This window comes from Staurois parvus, unplaced genomic scaffold, assembly GCF_062004578.1.
Source record: "Staurois parvus isolate SC_StPar_1 unplaced genomic scaffold, SC_StPar_1.0 ptg000549l, whole genome shotgun sequence".
Taxonomy (NCBI): Eukaryota; Metazoa; Chordata; class Amphibia; order Anura; family Ranidae; genus Staurois; species Staurois parvus.
The window spans coordinates 8,261,790-8,278,920 of NW_028318345.1; the positions used below are offsets into that span (position 1 = coordinate 8,261,790).

Sequence of the window (17,131 nt, forward strand, 5' to 3'; positions counted from 1 at the left end):
TCATAAAAAGCAGCCAAGTGATTGTGTCTGGGCTGAGAAGTGCAATATGGGTGATGTCACCATTCTGTTGCAGGCAGTAAGTCTCCTGTCCACTTCTTTCAGCTAGTTTATGGCTGTAAAATCCATATGTCAAATGCTGAAACCCAGTGTACCACCATGCCAACTTTATTAGATACCTGCAGAACAAAGAGAAAGGATTGTACTAAACAATATGAAAATTATGCCTACCTTTATATATGGGGAGACCTTAACCAGCACTGCGAGTGCAGGTATAAGCAAATGTGATCTTGAGAGCATTCAGTTCAGACTTATATGCCATCTTGGCTGGCTATGCTGTGCCTGCAGATTGCTGAATCTAGCACACAACAGAGCTAAGTAAATTTTAAACTTTCACAAATATTTATTTTACTGTATGTTAAAATAATGTTAGCTATTTATACTTATCCATTACCAAAATTCACCATTTCACCTTTATTTACCTATTTCATCTAGGACCTGGAATAGACAACTGTATAAACTGTGCAAAAGAAATGGCACTTGAAGATGGACGCTGTGTTACAACTTGTAGTTCTGAATATTATTTTGCTCCATCCAAGGCAAATGGTTTTAAAACTTGTAAACGGTGAGTTATTATGTTATATAATAATAATAAGCAGTTACTCTGTTATAGGTATCTTTTACTATTTTGAAAATTCTGAGTGAGAGAGACTTGTCTGTTATTAGCTAATGGCAGGTTTATTTACAGTGGGTATAGAAAATAACCCCCCCCCCCAATTAAAATAGTCAGGTTTTATTGCTTTGAAGCCTGAAATTAAGTCAGACACAGTTTTTGTTTTACCCAGTGTAACTTATAGCATCCAAGTGAAAGCTATAACACCAACATGTCCGAAAAAGATCTTACAAATCAAGAACAGAATCACTGAGTTGGAAAAAAGATCAACCCCTTGTTTTTGTATTTTGTTAAGCCACCGTTTGCTTTCATTACAGCTTGTAGTCTGTTGGGATATATACTAACTGCACATCTAGACTTTGCAGTATTTGCCCACTCTTCTTTGCAGAACTGCTCAAGTTCAGTTCATTTTGATGCTGACTGTGGACTGCAGTCTTCAGGTCATTCCACAGATTTTCAATAGGATTTAAGTCTGGGCTCTGACTAGGCCATGCAAGGCCAGTCACCCCTTTTTCCTTCAACCACTGTGTGATCATTTTTGCTGTGTGCTTTAGGTCCTTGTCATGTTGAAAGGTAAACCTTCTTCTCACTGACAACTTTCTGGCAGAGGGCAGCAGATTTTCATCAAGAACGTGACAGTATTTTGCCCCATCCATTTTTTCTTCTATCCTGACAAGTGCTCCAGTCCTTGCTGCAGAGAAACACCCCTGTAACAGGATATTACCACCTCCATGTTTTACTGTAGGAATGGTGTTATTTGGATGGTGAGCTGTATTGGATTTTTGCCAGACATATCATTTAGTGTTGAGACCAAATAATTCACTGCATATGACCTTTCTTCAAGAGTGACTTTTTTTCTTGCAACCTTCCCATACAAGCCACATTTGTGGAGAATTTGTGATATTGTTGTCCCATGCACACAATAACCATTCTTTGTCATAAATTCCTGCAACTGCTTCAGGGTTGCTCTAAGCCTCTTGGTAGCCTCTCTGACCAGTTTCCTCCTGACTCTTTCATCCAGTTTGTAGCAACGTCCTGATCCAGGGAGGGTCTGTGTTGTACCATATACTTTCCACTTTTTAATAATGGGCTTGACTGTGCTTGTCGGCCTTCATAAAGCCTTAGAAATTTTCTTTGTATCCATCTCCTGACTTGTGCCTGTCCATAACTTTCCCGGAAATCCTGGAGATCTTTTGACCGTTTCTTGCCATCCATACCAGGTACTGAAATGCTCCAGGAAAGCTCTTTTCATGCTGAGCTAATCAAAACCACAGCTGATCAAAGTTGAAAGTCGAATGGCTTTGTGTGCCATTGAGAAGGTGATTAGCTACACATGATTGAGTTTACAAGTCATTTTTAGGAGGGGGTGATCCTTTTTCCAACTCAGTGATTCTATGTTTGAATTGCTTTTTAATTTTTTCTGACATGTTGGTGTTATATCTTTCTCTTGGAGTAAATACAGCTAGATAAAAGAAAAACTCTGTCTTCATTTCAGGCTGCAAAGCAACAATATGTGATAATTTTAAGGGGGGCGGGGGGCGTGATTCTTTTCTATACCCATTGTAGTGCATTAAATAATGACATTTTAAATACATAAGTTTCATTTCACAAAGTTAACACTCCAGGATAAGTATCCTAATTTTTAAAAAAGGTGACAGTTTTATCCAACTGAGTCCAATTAAATTTGAAAATTACAGCAACATGGCTGAAAATAGAAATTCTGATTCTTTTGTAACGCGTTGTACTGTATACTGAGTCATTAATTGATAAAATTGTCATTTTACTCCTTCACATTAGCTCTCTGCTGGAATAAATGGGGAAGTCATTTTTAATATCTTAACTAGGCAGCAGAGGGGACAGAAGAGTGAGCATTTGTATTGACTATTATATAGGAAGAACGGCAGAATAAAGAGGTACTGAGGAGTACCACCAAAGAAAGTTTCATTAGGGACCATGCAGCTTTATCAAAAAATTGGATTTAATAGAAAAAAGTATAAAGTCACACAACAAACTATTAAGGTGAACAACCACCACTGGCACTTCACTAAATTAAAAATACAACGTTGTCTAGACACCCAAGCAGCTGCTCATCCGGCCACATACATGGGAATCAGTAAACAGGACGGTAGCAAATAAAGGAGAATTCACATTAAGAGTACTGCAGCCATTGTAACTGAAGGATCACAATAATGCCAGGGTGAACACTAAATATCCTAAATATTGAAGGTCATCAAAGTTACAGGTGTGGAAAAGGTCAGTCCCGTAAACCGCGCAGTTGGCTCATGTGTTCCATAGTGATAAAGGATAGTTGATCAACAAAGTGTCCACATATGGAGTACAAATAGGAAGTGAATTGCTGCATACTATGAAGATGAAATTGGTCTATGACCATGTGAGTAGTATGTGAACTAAGTAATCATCTATAGGTACATATTGGCACCAGCATGTAAGGTTCAGGTAGATAATAATTTGCTTTATGTTGTAAAAATGGATCCTATAGCCATATACATGGTAGGCAGACCAATATAGTCATTGGTAGGCATATACAATCATAGGTGTCTCACCCTCCCTTCTGATAGATACTTTCCATCCATTCCAGCTGTCCTTGGAGTAATGACATTGCTGTCCCGCCAGATGGCTATAGGATTGCGTTTCAGATGATGTACAGTGTCGGCTAGAGGGAAATGTCAATGTAGATGAGGGATTCTCAATAGAGCTGCCCATGGAAGCAGTGGAGGCTGGAGACGCAGCTGCTATGTGTGATGATGTCACATATGGAGCATACGTGGAGGCGTGTGAACGTATATTGAACATCTCAACGTACTCTTTCTCATAATACTGTCCATATTAACCATGCGTTTTCTGAAACATATTCACTGTGCATTTATATACTAAGAGTGTCCCAATATGCATAAATACTTCTTGGTGAACCGTCCCTTTAAGACTCAGTGCTCCAAGTCAGTGGTGTATTTTGGTTTTGTGCTGCCCTAGGCAAGATTAAAATCGGCACCCCCCGCATCTAAATTTGTCCCTCCCTTTGCTGTTTAAGATCCACCTTTTCAGGACAGGAGCATGATGAAGGGCAGTGTGACATGTTGGGGTGTCGGGGGACAGGACAGGGGCAGCATGATGAGGGGCCGCAGGACAGGAAAGGGGCAGTGGGACAGGAGGGGGCAGCATGATGGGGGATATCGGGACAGGAGTAGGCCATTGGGTCAGGTGGGGGGTTAGCAGGACAAGAGGGTAGCGTGATGGGTGGGGAGGCAGAGGGTCAGGTGGGGGGCAGCATGATGGGGGCATGGTATAGGATAGGGGCAGTGGGACAGGAGGAGCGCAGAGGAACAGGTAAGGGGCAGCATGATGGGGCATGGGACAGGATAGGAGGAGCGCAGAGTGACAGGTGAGGGGCAGTGGGGAGAGATGGGGGGTAGTGAGACAATGTGGGGGACAGGAGGAGGGAAGTGTAGTGGAACAGGTGTGAGGCAGGGTGGCAGGTGGGGGCAGTGTGACGGATGGGGGCAATGGGATGGGGGAGGGAAGTAGAACAGGTGGGGGGCAGTGTGTCGGGGGGGGGCAGTGAGACAGGAGTGGGGAAGCACCAGTCCTCCATGCTCTTACCTGTCCAACAGGGGCTCCTCCAGATGGTGTCAGCATCACTCAAGGAGGGGCGCCTGTGTTCCATCTTCCCCAGGATCTCTGGCGGCGGCTGCAGAGGAGCGGGGGGCTCCTCCACCCTGACCTCATCCTCTTCTTCTTCCTCCTCCGCTGGCACCTTCTGGCTATCCTGCACATCCGGGCGCACACTAATAGTGGGCCCCGCCCCTCGCGCGCTCTGAGCACACGTGGAGGATCCGCCCACCACTCCGTTCTCCTCTGCAGCTGGTCCCTTGGCCCGGGTGACCCTCCTTGTGTGTCGGCTTGTCTTGGTCTACCCTCACTCATGGCGACCCTGCACACACACAGTGTCCCTTCTGCCTGGGGGGGCATGCCGCCCCCCTGTAAACTGCCACCCTAGGCAAACTCCTTGTTTGCCTCGCGGCAGATACGCCCCTGCTCCAGGTGCTACTGTGCAATCTCTCCTCTGTATATATACATCCAGTGATTTCGTGTGAGCCCCAGTGTTATATCCACCTACGACACACTTATGCGCTCACATTGTGGATTGACCTGAACCGTCAGGTCAAACCACGCCTTTCTTATTTTTGTTCTTTTTAATATTTCTAATACTGCGGACGTGTTCACCCATGTGTACTCAAAGCTGTTGCTTAGTCTTTCCTATGTAATGTTTTTTACGTGGACATTCTAACATGTAGATTAAACGTGATGTCGAGCAGTTAATAAACTCTTTAACCAAATACTGTCTTGACTGATCCCAATTGGTGAACACGTCCGTCCTGTCTACGTATTTACAGATTTGACAGTGACCACAGGCATACATGCCTTTTGGGGAAGTGGTTGTGTTTAGCCATGTTCTAGGCGATTTCTTACTAAACTCAGAATGGACCAAGAAGTCTCTCAAGTTTCTTGCACGTCGTGCCACTAATTGGGGGCAAGTACCAACTATTTCAGCAATAGCTGGAGACTTGGTCAATATGTTCCAGTGCTTTGCTAGAATGCCCCTTACTTGTTTCCATTGTGCTCCATACTTGGTGATAATTCTCACTGGAGCCTTCCGATCATTTTCAGTTGGCGTATGGGGTGGAGGGTTAATCAGATGATCATGATTTTTTGACCATGCGTTCTTTCTGGCTTTATGCGAATAGCCTTTCTCTAAACCTATCATACATATGGGCTGCCTCATTCTTGAAGTCGCTATCATCTATACAGTTTCTGCGAACTCGGAGAAACTGACCCACCAGGATTCCTTTAAGAAGTGATATAGGATGATGACTATCTGCTCTCAAAAGTGTATTTGCAACCATACTCTTTCTTCCCCTCCGAGATAGAAATCCGAAGATCCAGAAAGGAGATAGATATGTAATCGGCTACAAATGTCAATTTTATATTCCTTTCATTGTTGTTAAGTATCTCGAGGAATTGACACAACTCAGTTATATCTCCTATCCAGATTATGAACAGGTCATCGATGTACCTTAGCCAGGTAGCAGCATGCCTGAGGTACATCGGTAATCCATAAATTATAGGAAGAACGGCATCTTGTATTTAGCAGTATGGAGCAGACTAATAGGTTAACACTGCAGTAATATCAAGTAATATAGAATAAATATGAGCATTTTATTTACCTAATGTATTTTTTGTGCATTTTACAACTGATCACGCGTTTAAACAGCCCATAGAGGCAGAAAATCTTTGGACAAATTTGCATGCTTGGCACAGATTGGCAGCTCCAGTGTCAGCTTATATGTGCAATCCAACTACCTCCAGGGTACAAAAGGCTCCAATCTGTGCCTTGACCAATCCAAGCATGCAAATTTGTCCAAAGATTTTCTGTGCACCATATGGCGTCCATATGGCGTCCACCCGGAAAGGTGAGTGTTTTTTGCCGGCCACCATTTGGCCATAGGCTGTCACTGTCACTCCACCCACTGTCTGAGCTAAGTGGAGAGGTCTATGCAGTGCTCCACTTAGCTCAGACAGTGGGTGGAGTGACAGCCTATGGCCAAATGGCAGTTTGCTCGCCTGCAGAGCCACGCAGCGGCGTGATCTGTCACCGGTCGTGTACCTCAGACACGGCCGATGACAGATCTGAGTACCGTTGCCGGTACCATGTGACCTGCTGTGACCAATCACAGCAGGTCACATGACAGTTGTATACAATGGATGGCTTCATTCATGCCATCCATTGTATACTAGTGTGTCTAGCTGTGAATGGTCACAGCGATCACATGCACAAGCTGGGCCAATCACAGCCCAGCTGTGTCATGTGATTAGCCGTAACCAAATTACAGCTAAGCACTAAAAAAAAAAAAAAACCCTGAATGAATCGATGTCATTCAGGTAAATGCTTGCTTATAGCAAAGTAATTCTTTGCTATAAGCAAATTGTGTTAAAAAAAAAAAATACTGATCACTTCCCCAAAGTAGTACAATGTTACTATGGTAGCATTGTACTACTTTGTCATAGTGAAATATGAAAAAAAAATCTTAAAAAAAGAAAAAAATGTAATAAAAAAATTAAAAATAATAAATAAAATTAAAAATTTTTTAAAAAAACATTACAATTTTTTTTTCATACTGTCACCAGTCAGTGTCCCTGATCACCGCAATGCCAGTTATATGATGACGCTGTACTGCACTGGTGACAGTATGTAAAAAAAAAATAGTAAAAATAAATTTTTTTATTTTTTCATTTTCCGAAAAATTATGACAAAAAAATACAACTTCAAAAAACTCGCCATTCCTCTTATGAAGTACGTCGGACTGTCTACTTTGCAAAAAGGGGTCATTTGGGGGATATCTGTACTGTTCTGACATTCTTGGACCTCAAGAAATTAGATTGGCTGTCAGTACTTCAGGATTGATCAATATTCAGATATATCCCATAGTTTGTGAACTCTATAACTTTCCTACAAACTAAAAAATACATCCTAATTTGGGTTATGTTCGCCAAAGACATGTAGTAGAATACATCTCGGCCTAAATTTACGAAGAACAATTATTTATTTGCAAACTTTTATAACAGAAACAAAGAAAAACGTGGGTTTTTTTTCAAAATTTTCAGTCTTTTTTGTTAATTTAGCAACAAATAAAAACCCCAGTGGTGATTAAATACCACCAAAAGAAAGCTCTAGTTGTGTGAAGAAAATGATAAAATTTTAGTTTGGTACAATGTTGTATGACCGCGCAATTGTCATTCAAAGTGTGAGAGCGCTGAAACCTGAAAAATGGCCTGGGCAGGAAGGGGGTAAAAGTGCCCGGTATTGAAGAGGTTAAACAAGGTTTTCTAGCTTTTCCAGTCAATCGTATCCCCCACAGAGCAGTAGGCCAGGGCTGCCTGAATATACAGTTGATATGAGGTGACAACCTATTCTGCCCAAAATGGTCACAATGGTGGACATTGAAATCAGTGCAGTAGAGAGAGGTAATTTTGTAATCAAAATTTTTTTTGGTGTAGTTCATGAAATATTTCTAATGTTATATAAAACAGAGTTATCTCAGCTATCCTGTTTGTCAGTGTTTTGTATTGCCCACTAAATTACCTTGTTTTACAATCTTTTTTTTGTTGCATACTGTATGTGCTGTTATGACAGATTTTCAGTTCTTCCGTGCATTGGGTGTAACGATTAACTCATGCACTTTTTACCTACAGTACCTAGTCAAGTTCAGTGTGAGCATACAGATGACTGGAATTAAGTGCTATGGTTCCATACTGTTCATAACGATACTGCCATTGTCACCATATTTTGGTTGACACAACTCTTCTCTTTGAATGCTGTCTTTAAATGTATGGAGCTTAGGAGGTGTTTTGTGGCAGTTTTGTGCCCATGCATCATAAAACTTTGCCATTAAACACATAGAGAATTATAGGTTCATTAAAGTGTAACTATGGACAAAATAAAAAATTACATAAATGATGCAGTCTGAAACTAGTATTAACACATCGGTGTCTATTTTTCCACTTAATAATAACAATAGCTTAACAATAACTGTTAACAATAAGTTGTTAACACTATTCATTCTGCAGTGAAATCCCAGAGAGCATTGTCACCATGTCGACCATCTAGCCCTAGATGGACATGCAGTTTAAATGGATTTTAAGTAAGTGACAAATAAAAACTCAATTCACACAGTGGCTTTGTGGTCAGCACTTCTGCCCTGTAGCACTGAGGCCCAGTTTGTATCCCAGTAAGGTCACCATCTACCTGGAGATTGCATGGGTTTCCTCTTCATACTCAAGTATTATTATTATACAGGATTTATATAGCGCCAACAGTTTGCTCAGCACTTTACAATATAACGGGAGACAATACAGCAACAATACAGTTCAATACAAGAGGGATAGGAGTGCCCTGCTCCTTGGAGCTTACAATCTAGGTACCTTACACACTTCAAATACATGCTAGTAGGTTAATTGGCGCCTGTGCAGATTGCCCTAGTGCGTGTTCATATATATACAGTCAGGTCCATAAATATTGGGACATCTACACAATTCTAACATTTTTGGCTCTATACACCACCACAATGGATTTGAAATGAAACGAACAAGATGTGCTTTAACTGCAGACTGTCAGCTTTAATTTGAGGGTATTTACATCCAAATCAGGTGAACGGTGTAGGAATTACAACAGTTTGCATATGTGCCTCCCACTTGTTAAGGGACCAAAAGTAATGGGACAGAATAATAATCATAAATCAAACTTTCACTTTTTAATACTTGGTTGCAAATCCTTTGCAGTCAATTACAGCCTGAAGTCTGGAACGCATAGACATCACCAGACGCTGGGTTTCATCCCTGGAGATGCTCTACCAGGCCTCTACTGCAACTGTCTTCAGTTCCTGCTTTTTCTTGGGGCATTTTTCCTTCAGTTTTGTCTTCAGCAAGTGAAATGCATGCTCAATCGGATTCAGGTCAGGTGATTGACTTGGCCATTGCATAACATTCCACTTCTTTCCCTTAAAAAACTCTTTGGTTGCTTTTGCAGTATGCTTTGGGTCATTGTCCATCTGCACTGTGAAGCGGCGTCCAATGAGTTCTGAAGCATTTGGCTGAATATGAGCAGATAATATTGCCCGAAACACTTCAGAATTCATCCTGCTGCTTTTGTCAGCAGTCACATCATCAATAAATACAAAAGAACCAGTTCCATTGGCAGCCATACATGCCCACGCCATGACACTACCACCACCATGCTTCACTGATGAGGTGGTATGCTTAGGATCATGAGCAGTTCCTTTCCTTCTCCATACTCTTCTCTTCCCATCACTCTGGTACAAGTTGATCTTGGTCTCATCTGTCCATAGGATGTTGTTCCAGAACTGTGAAGGCTTTTTTAGATGTCGTTTGGCAAACTCTAATCTGGCCTTCCTGTTTTTGAGGCTCACCACTGGTTTACATCTTGTGGTGAACCCTCTGTATTCACTCTGGTGAAGTCTTCTCTTGATTGTTGACTTTGACACACATACACCTACCTCCTGGAGAGTGTTCTTGATCTGGCCAACTGTTGTGAAGGGTGTTTTCTTCACCAGGGAAAGAATTCTTCGGTCATCCACCACAGTTGTTTTCCGTGGTCTTCCGGGTCTTTTGGTGTTGCTGAGCTCACCGGTGCGTTCCTTCTTTTTAAGAATGTTCCAAACAGTTGTTTTGGCCACGCCTAATGTTTTTGCTATCTCTCTGATGGGTTTGTTTTGTTTTTTTCAGCCTAATGATGGCTTGCTTCACTGATAGTGACAGTTCTTTGGATCTCATCTTGAGAGTTGACAGCAACAGATTCCAAATGCAAATAGCACACTTGAAATGAACTCTGGACCTTTTATCTGCTCATTGTAATTGGGATAATGAGGGAATAACACACACTTGGCCATGGAACAGCTGAGAAGCCAATTGTCCCATTACTTTTGGTCCCTTGACAAGTGGGAGGCACATATGCAAACTGTTGTAATTCCTACACCGTTCACCTGATTTGGATGTAAATACCCTCACATTTAAGCCGGCAGTCTGCAGTTAAAGCACATATTGTTTGTTTCATTTCAAATCCATTGTGGTGGTGTATAGAGCCAAAAATGTTAGAATTGTGTCCATGTCCCAATATTTATGGACCTGACTGTATATGCATGATAGAACTGTAGATTGTAAGCTCCTTGGTGGTAACTGATGTGTATGTAAAACTCTGCATAACTTGTCTGGGCTACAGAAATACCTCTAATAAATAATTTTTAAGAAGTTAAAGCCACAATTAAAATATTGAAACCATATGATTGAAAGCTGACCCTTGTAAGCTCCCTTTTTTAAATGATTTGTCTCAACTATTACTTTAGCTGGACAGTTTTGCTTGTTAAAGGAAGTGGGAAAATAACAGATTCAAAAATAACAGGATCAACTGGTAATAAACTAAATGTTGTAGAGGGAATGGGGCCTCAGAAAGCCCCTGTGTTAAAGATATATGTATACTGCATCATATACAGTATGACATTTTTTAATGTGCTTAAAGTTTCACTTTAAGCCTAACAGTTTAGTCTTGTAACTTAGTCAACCCAATAAAAATTGGTGCTTAAAGGAGAAGTACAGTCAAAGCTTTTTTTGGCTGTACTTCTCCTGTGGATCATAGGAGTGCAGTTCATTCTGTACTCCTGTGACCTGTTTTCAGTCGACAGCAGACTGAAGTTTGCTGTTGGCTGATGTCACTCAGCCGATCCAAGCTGGGGAAAGATCTCGATTTCAAAGTTGGGATCCACCCCAGAGTCTGGAGCAGCTGAGAGCCTGAACCAGCTGCTCCCTCCCCCTCCACAGCCCTGTGCTCCAATGAGCTCTGGGGAGGCTGACCAGACAGCGGTGACTGATAGTCCCACTCTTTGCTCAGAGCGGCTGTGAGAACTCAGGGATCATGTCTTCTCACCCTTAGAGCCTGCGGGGGACAGATGCAGCATTGGGCCAAGAGAGCCTAGAGAGCATTGGACCAAGAGAGCCTAGATAAGTATAAATGGGGGGGAAGCCCTGCTTCTCTTTTAAGTTTTGGTGACTGTCTCTAGTATTAAAGTGGAACTAAACCCAAAATTGTTTCCCAAAAAAAGCTCACCAAATGGTTCAATAAATGTTATCAAATCCTTAATCAAAATGTTGTTTTTCTGTATTGTTTTCATTTACATTCTGCCTCCTAGCACATCACACTGTACGGAAATGAAAAAAGGAACTGTTATGATCAACTTGTTTAAAAAGTACAAAGCAAGAGAATATACAGATCACACCCACAGTAGACCAATTCACCCTCTTGGCGGTGAACAGAAAAATAGCCTTCTTCTAAGGCACAGAGACAGTTTAACAAAAGAAAATGTCAAGCATTACCGCATGTCTTACCACATCTTCCTTTATTAGACAAGCAATAAAACAAACAGAACAATGAAAAAAACTCCTGTGCCAACTAAACAGTGTGCATTCAAGTGTCAGTGAACATCAATATGTGTTCCCACATGAATGTGCAAAATATAAAAAAATAATGATATAGCGCTGCTATCTAGAACATAACATCATAATAAACAATAAACTTGGTGTATAGCGTAATGCTGTGCAAAAATTAAGTATTAATACAAATCATTAGAGATGAGCGAATTTTTCAAAAATTCGATTCGGCTGATTCGGCGAATTCCAGTGTGAAATTCGATTCGATGCGAATTTCTTCGCTACGAAGATGACTTATAAAAAGGGTTTCTAGGCTTCAGAGAGCCTTTAAATTAGTGCAGAACACTGTACCTTTAATTTAAATGCCCTTGGAGATGAGGAAAGAGAAGGAGAAGGAGAAGGAGAAGGATGAGAAGAAGGAGAAGGATGAGAAGAAGGAGAAGGAGAAGGATGAGAAGAAGGAGAAGGAGAAGGATGAGAAGAAGGAGAAGGAGAAGGATGAGAAGAAGGAGAAGGATGAGAAGAAGGAGAAGGAGAAGGATGAGAAGAAGGAGAAGGAGAAGGATGAGAAGAAGGAGAAGGATGAGAAGAAAGAGAAGGATGAGAAGGAGAAGGATGAGAAGAAGGAGAAGGAGAAGGATGAGAAGAAGGAGAAGGAGAAGGATGAGAAGAAGGAGAAGGATGAGAAGAAGAATGAGAAGAAGGAGAAGGATGAGAAGAAGGAGAAGGATGAGAAGAAGGATGAGAAGAAGGAGAAGGATGAGAAGAAGGAGAAGGATGAGAAGAAGGAGAAGGATGAGAAGAAGGAGAAGGATGAGAAGAAGGAGAAGGAGAAGGATGAGAAGAAGGAGAAGGAGAAGGATGAGAAGAAGGAGAAGGATGAGAAGAAGGATGAGAAGAAGGAGAAGGATGAGAAGAAGGAGAAGGAGAAGGATGAGAAGAAGGAGAAGGATGAGAAGAAGGAGAAGGATGAGAAGAAGGAGAAGGAGAAGGATGAGAAGAAGGAGAAGGATGAGAAGAAGGAGAAGGATGAGAAGGAGAAGGATGAGAAGACGGAGAAGGAGAAGGAGAAGCAGAAGGAGAAGGATGAGAAGAAGGAAAAGGAGAAGGATGAGAAGATGGAGAAGGAGAAGGATGAGAAGAAGGAGAAGGAGAAGGATGAGAAGAAGGAGAAGGAGAAGGATGAGAAGAAGGAGAAGGATGAGAAGAAGGATGAGAAGAAGGAGAAGGATGAGAAGAAGGAGAAGGAGAAGGATGAGAAGAAGGAGAAGGAGAAGGATGAGGAGAAGGAGAAGGATGAGAAGGAAAAGGATGAGAAGAAGGAGAAGGAGAAGGATGAGAAGAAGGAGAAGGAGAAGGATGAGGAGAAGGAGAAGGATGAGAAGAAGGAGAAGGATGAGAAGAAGGAGAAGGAGAAGGATGAGAAGAAGGAGAAGGATGAGAAGAAGGAGAAGGAGAAGGATGAGAAGATGGAGAAGGAGAAGGATGAGAAGAAGGAGAAGGAGAAGGATGAGAAGAAGAAGAAGGAGAAGGATGAGAAGAAGGAGAAGGATGAGGAGAAGGAGAAGGATGAGAAGAAGGAGAAGGATGAGAAGAAGGAGAAGGATGAGAAGAAGGAGAAGGAGAAGGATGAGAAGAAGGAGAAGGATGAGAAGAAGGAGAAGGAGAAGCAGAAGGAGAAGGATGAGAAGAAGGAAAAGGAGAAGGATGAGAAGATGGAGAAGGAGAAGGATGAGAAGAAGGAGAAGGAGAAGGATGAGAAGAAGGAGAAGGAGAAGGATGAGAAGAAGGAGAAGGAGAAGGATGAGAAGAAGGAGAAGGATGAGAAGAAGGAGAAGGATGAGAAGAAGGAGAAGGATGAGAAGAAGGAGAAGGATGAGAAGAAGGAGAAGGATGAGAAGAAGGAGAAGGATGAGAAGAAGGATGAGAAGAAGGATGAGAAGAAGGATGAGAAGAAGGAGAAGGATGAGAAGAAGGACAGTTCTGTGACAGTTTCTCTCTATTTATGACAGTTCTGGGACATTCACTCCATACAGCTGTTTCAACCGCTGTATGGAGGGAATGTCATGGAACTGTCAGAAATAGACTATTAATGACAGTTCTGGGACTGTCCTTCCATGCAGCGGTTGAAACATTGTATGTATTTGTTTCCATAAATGGATCCATTTATGGAAACAAATACATACAATGTTTCAACCGCTGTATGGAAGGACAGTCCCAGAACTGTCATTAATAGTCTATTTCTGACAGTTCTATGACATTCCCTCCATACAGCGGTTGAAACAGCTGTATGGAGTGAATGTCCCAGAACTGTCAGAAATAGACTATTTCTGACAGTTCTGGGACTGTCCTTCCATACAGCGGTTGAAACATTGTATGTATTTGTTTCCATAAATGGATCCATTTATGGAAACAAATACATACAATGTTTCAACCGCTGTATGGAAGGACAGTCCCAGAACTGTCATTAATAGTCTATTTCTGACAGTTCCATGACATTCCCTCCATACAGCGGTTGAAACAGCTGTATGGAGTGATTGTCCCAGAACTGTCAGAAATAGTCTATTTCTGACAGTTCTGGGACATTCACTCCATACAGCTGTTTCAACCGCTGTATGGAGGGAATGTCATGTAACTGTCAGAGTCCCAGAACTGTCATTAATAGTCTATTTCTGACAGTTCCATGACATTCCCTCCATACAGCGGTTGAAACAGCTGTATGGAGTGAATGTCCCAGAACTGTCAGAAATAGACTATTTATGACAGTTCTGGGACATTCACTCCATACAGCGGTTGAAACATTGTATCTATTTTTTTCCATAAATGACATTCTGCAGATACACTTAGAGGAGCGCTGCAGATACACTTTTTGCCGGCTTGGAATTATTCTTATTTTCATCCTACTTCTTCTTTTTCTTCTTATGAGGATGAGGATGAGGATGAAGAAGAAGAAGTAGGATGAAAATAAGATTAATTCCAAGCCGGCAAAAAGTGTATCTGCAGCGCTCCTCTAAGTGTATTTGCAGAATGTCATTTATGGAAAAAAATAGATACAATGTTTCAACCGCTGTATGGAAGGACAGTCCCAGAACTGTCATAAATAGTCTATTTCTGACAGTTCTGGGACATTCACTCCATACAGCTGTTTCAACCGCTGTATGGAGGGAATGTCATGGAACTGTCAGAAATAGACTATTAATGACAGTTCTGGGACTCTGACAGTTACATGACATTCCCTCCATACAGCGGTTGAAACAGCTGTATGGAGTGAATGTCCCAGAACTGTCAGAAATAGACTATTTCTGACAGTTCTGGGACAATCACTCCATACAGCTGTTTCAACCGCTGTATGGAGGGAATGTCATGGAACTGTCAGAAATAGACTATTAATGACAGTTCTGGGACTGTCCTTCCATACAGCGGTTGAAACATTGTATGTATTTGTTTCCATAAATGGATCCATTTATGGAAACAAATACATACAATGTTTCAACCGCTGTATGGAAGGACAGTCCCAGAACTGTCATTAATAGTCTATTTCTGACAGTTCTATGACATTCCCTCCATACAGCGGTTGAAACAGCTGTATGGAGTGAATGTCCCAGAACTGTCAGAAATAGTCTATTTCTGACAGTTCTGGGACATTCACTCCATACAGCTGTTTCAACCGCTGTATGGAGGGAATGTCATGGAACTGTCAGAAATAGACTATTAATGACAGTTCTGGGACTGTCCTTCCATACAGCGGTTGAAACATTGTATGTATTTGTTTCCATAAATGGATCCATTTATGGAAACAAATACATACAATGTTTCAACCGCTGTATGGAAGGACAGTCCCAGAACTGTCATTAATAGTCTATTTCTGACAGTTCCATGACATTCCCTCCATACAGCGGTTGAAACAGCTGTATGGAGTGATTGTCCCAGAACTGTCAGAAATAGTCTATTTCTGACAGTTCTGGGACATTCACTCCATACAGCTGTTTCAACCGCTGTATGGAGGGAATGTCATGGAACTGTCAGAAATAGACTATTAATGACAGTTCTGGGACTGTCCTTCCATACAGCGGTTGAAACATTGTATGTATTTGTTTCCATAAATGGATCCATTTATGGAAACAAATACATACAATGTTTCAACCGCTGTATGGAAGGACAGTCCCAGAACTGTCATTAATAGTCTATTTCTGACAGTTCTATGACATTCCCTCCATACAGCGGTTGAAACAGCTGTATGGAGTGAATGTCCCAGAACTGTCAGAAATAGACTATTTTTGACAGTTCTGGGACTGTCCTTCCATACAGCGGTTGAAACATTGTATCTATTTTTTTCCATAAATGACATTCTGCAAATACACTTAGAGGAGCGCTGCAGATACACTTTTTGCCGGCTTGGAATTAATCTTATTTTCATCCTACTTCTTCTTCTTCATCCTCATCCTCATAAGAAGAAAAAGAAGAAGTAGGATGAAAATAAGAATAATTCCAAGCCGGCAAAAAGTGTATCTGCAGCGCTCCTCTAAGTGTATCTGCAGAATGTCATTTATGGAAAAAAATAGATACAATGTTTCAACCGCTGTATGGAGTGAATGTCCCAGAACTGTCATAAATAGTCTATTTCTGACAGTTCTGGGACATTCACTCCATACAGCTGTTTCAACCGCTGTATGGAGGGAATGTCATAGAACTGTCAGAAATAGACTATTTATGACAGTTCTGGGACTGTCCTTCCATACAGCGGTTGAAACATTGTATGTATTTGTTTCCATAAATGGATCCATTTATGGAAACAAATACATACAATGTTTCAACCGCTGTATGGAAGGACAGTCCCAGAACTGTCATTAATAGTCTATTTCTGACAGTTCCATGACATTCCCTCCATACAGAGGTTGAAACAGCTGTATGGAGTGAATGTCCCAGAACTGTCAGAAATAGATTATTTATGACAGTTCTGGGACATTCCCTCCATACAGCGGTTTCCGGCAAAAAGTGTATGTGCAGAGTTCCTCTATTCTGCAGATACACTTAGAGGAGCTCTGCAGATACACTTAGAGGAGCTCTGCACATACACTTTTTGCCGGCTTGGAATTATTCTTATTTTCATCCTACTTCTTCTTCTTCTTCTTCTTCTTCATCCTCATCCTCATCCTCTTCTTCTTCTTCTGAGGATGAGGATGAGGATGAAGAAGATGAAGAAGAAGAAGAAGTAGGATGAAAATAAGATTAATTCCAAGCCGGCAAAAAGTGTATGTGCAGAGCTCCTCTAAGTGTATCTGCAGAGCTCCTCTAAGTGTATCTGCAGAATAGAGGAACTCTGCACATACACTTTTTGCCGGCTTGCAATTATTCTTATTTTCATCCTACTTCTTCTTCTTCTTCTTCTTCTTCTTCATCCTCTTCTTCTTCTTCTGAGGATGAGGATAAAGAAGAAGAAGAAGAAGA

The 17,131-nt window shown here is 41.5% G+C and overlaps 1 protein-coding gene across 2 annotated transcripts in view; it reads left to right on the forward strand.

The window, feature by feature from the left end:
- PCSK5 (proprotein convertase subtilisin/kexin type 5) overlaps positions 1-17,131 on the forward strand; it is a 670,507-nt gene that overhangs the window by 483,131 nt on the left and 170,245 nt on the right. For both annotated transcript variants that reach the window (XM_089691090.1, XM_089691088.1), the window contains exon 19: positions 493-622. In XM_089691090.1, the coding sequence (XP_089547216.1) occupies positions 493-622 (130 nt within the window). The remainder of the gene's footprint in view (positions 1-492; positions 623-17,131) is intronic.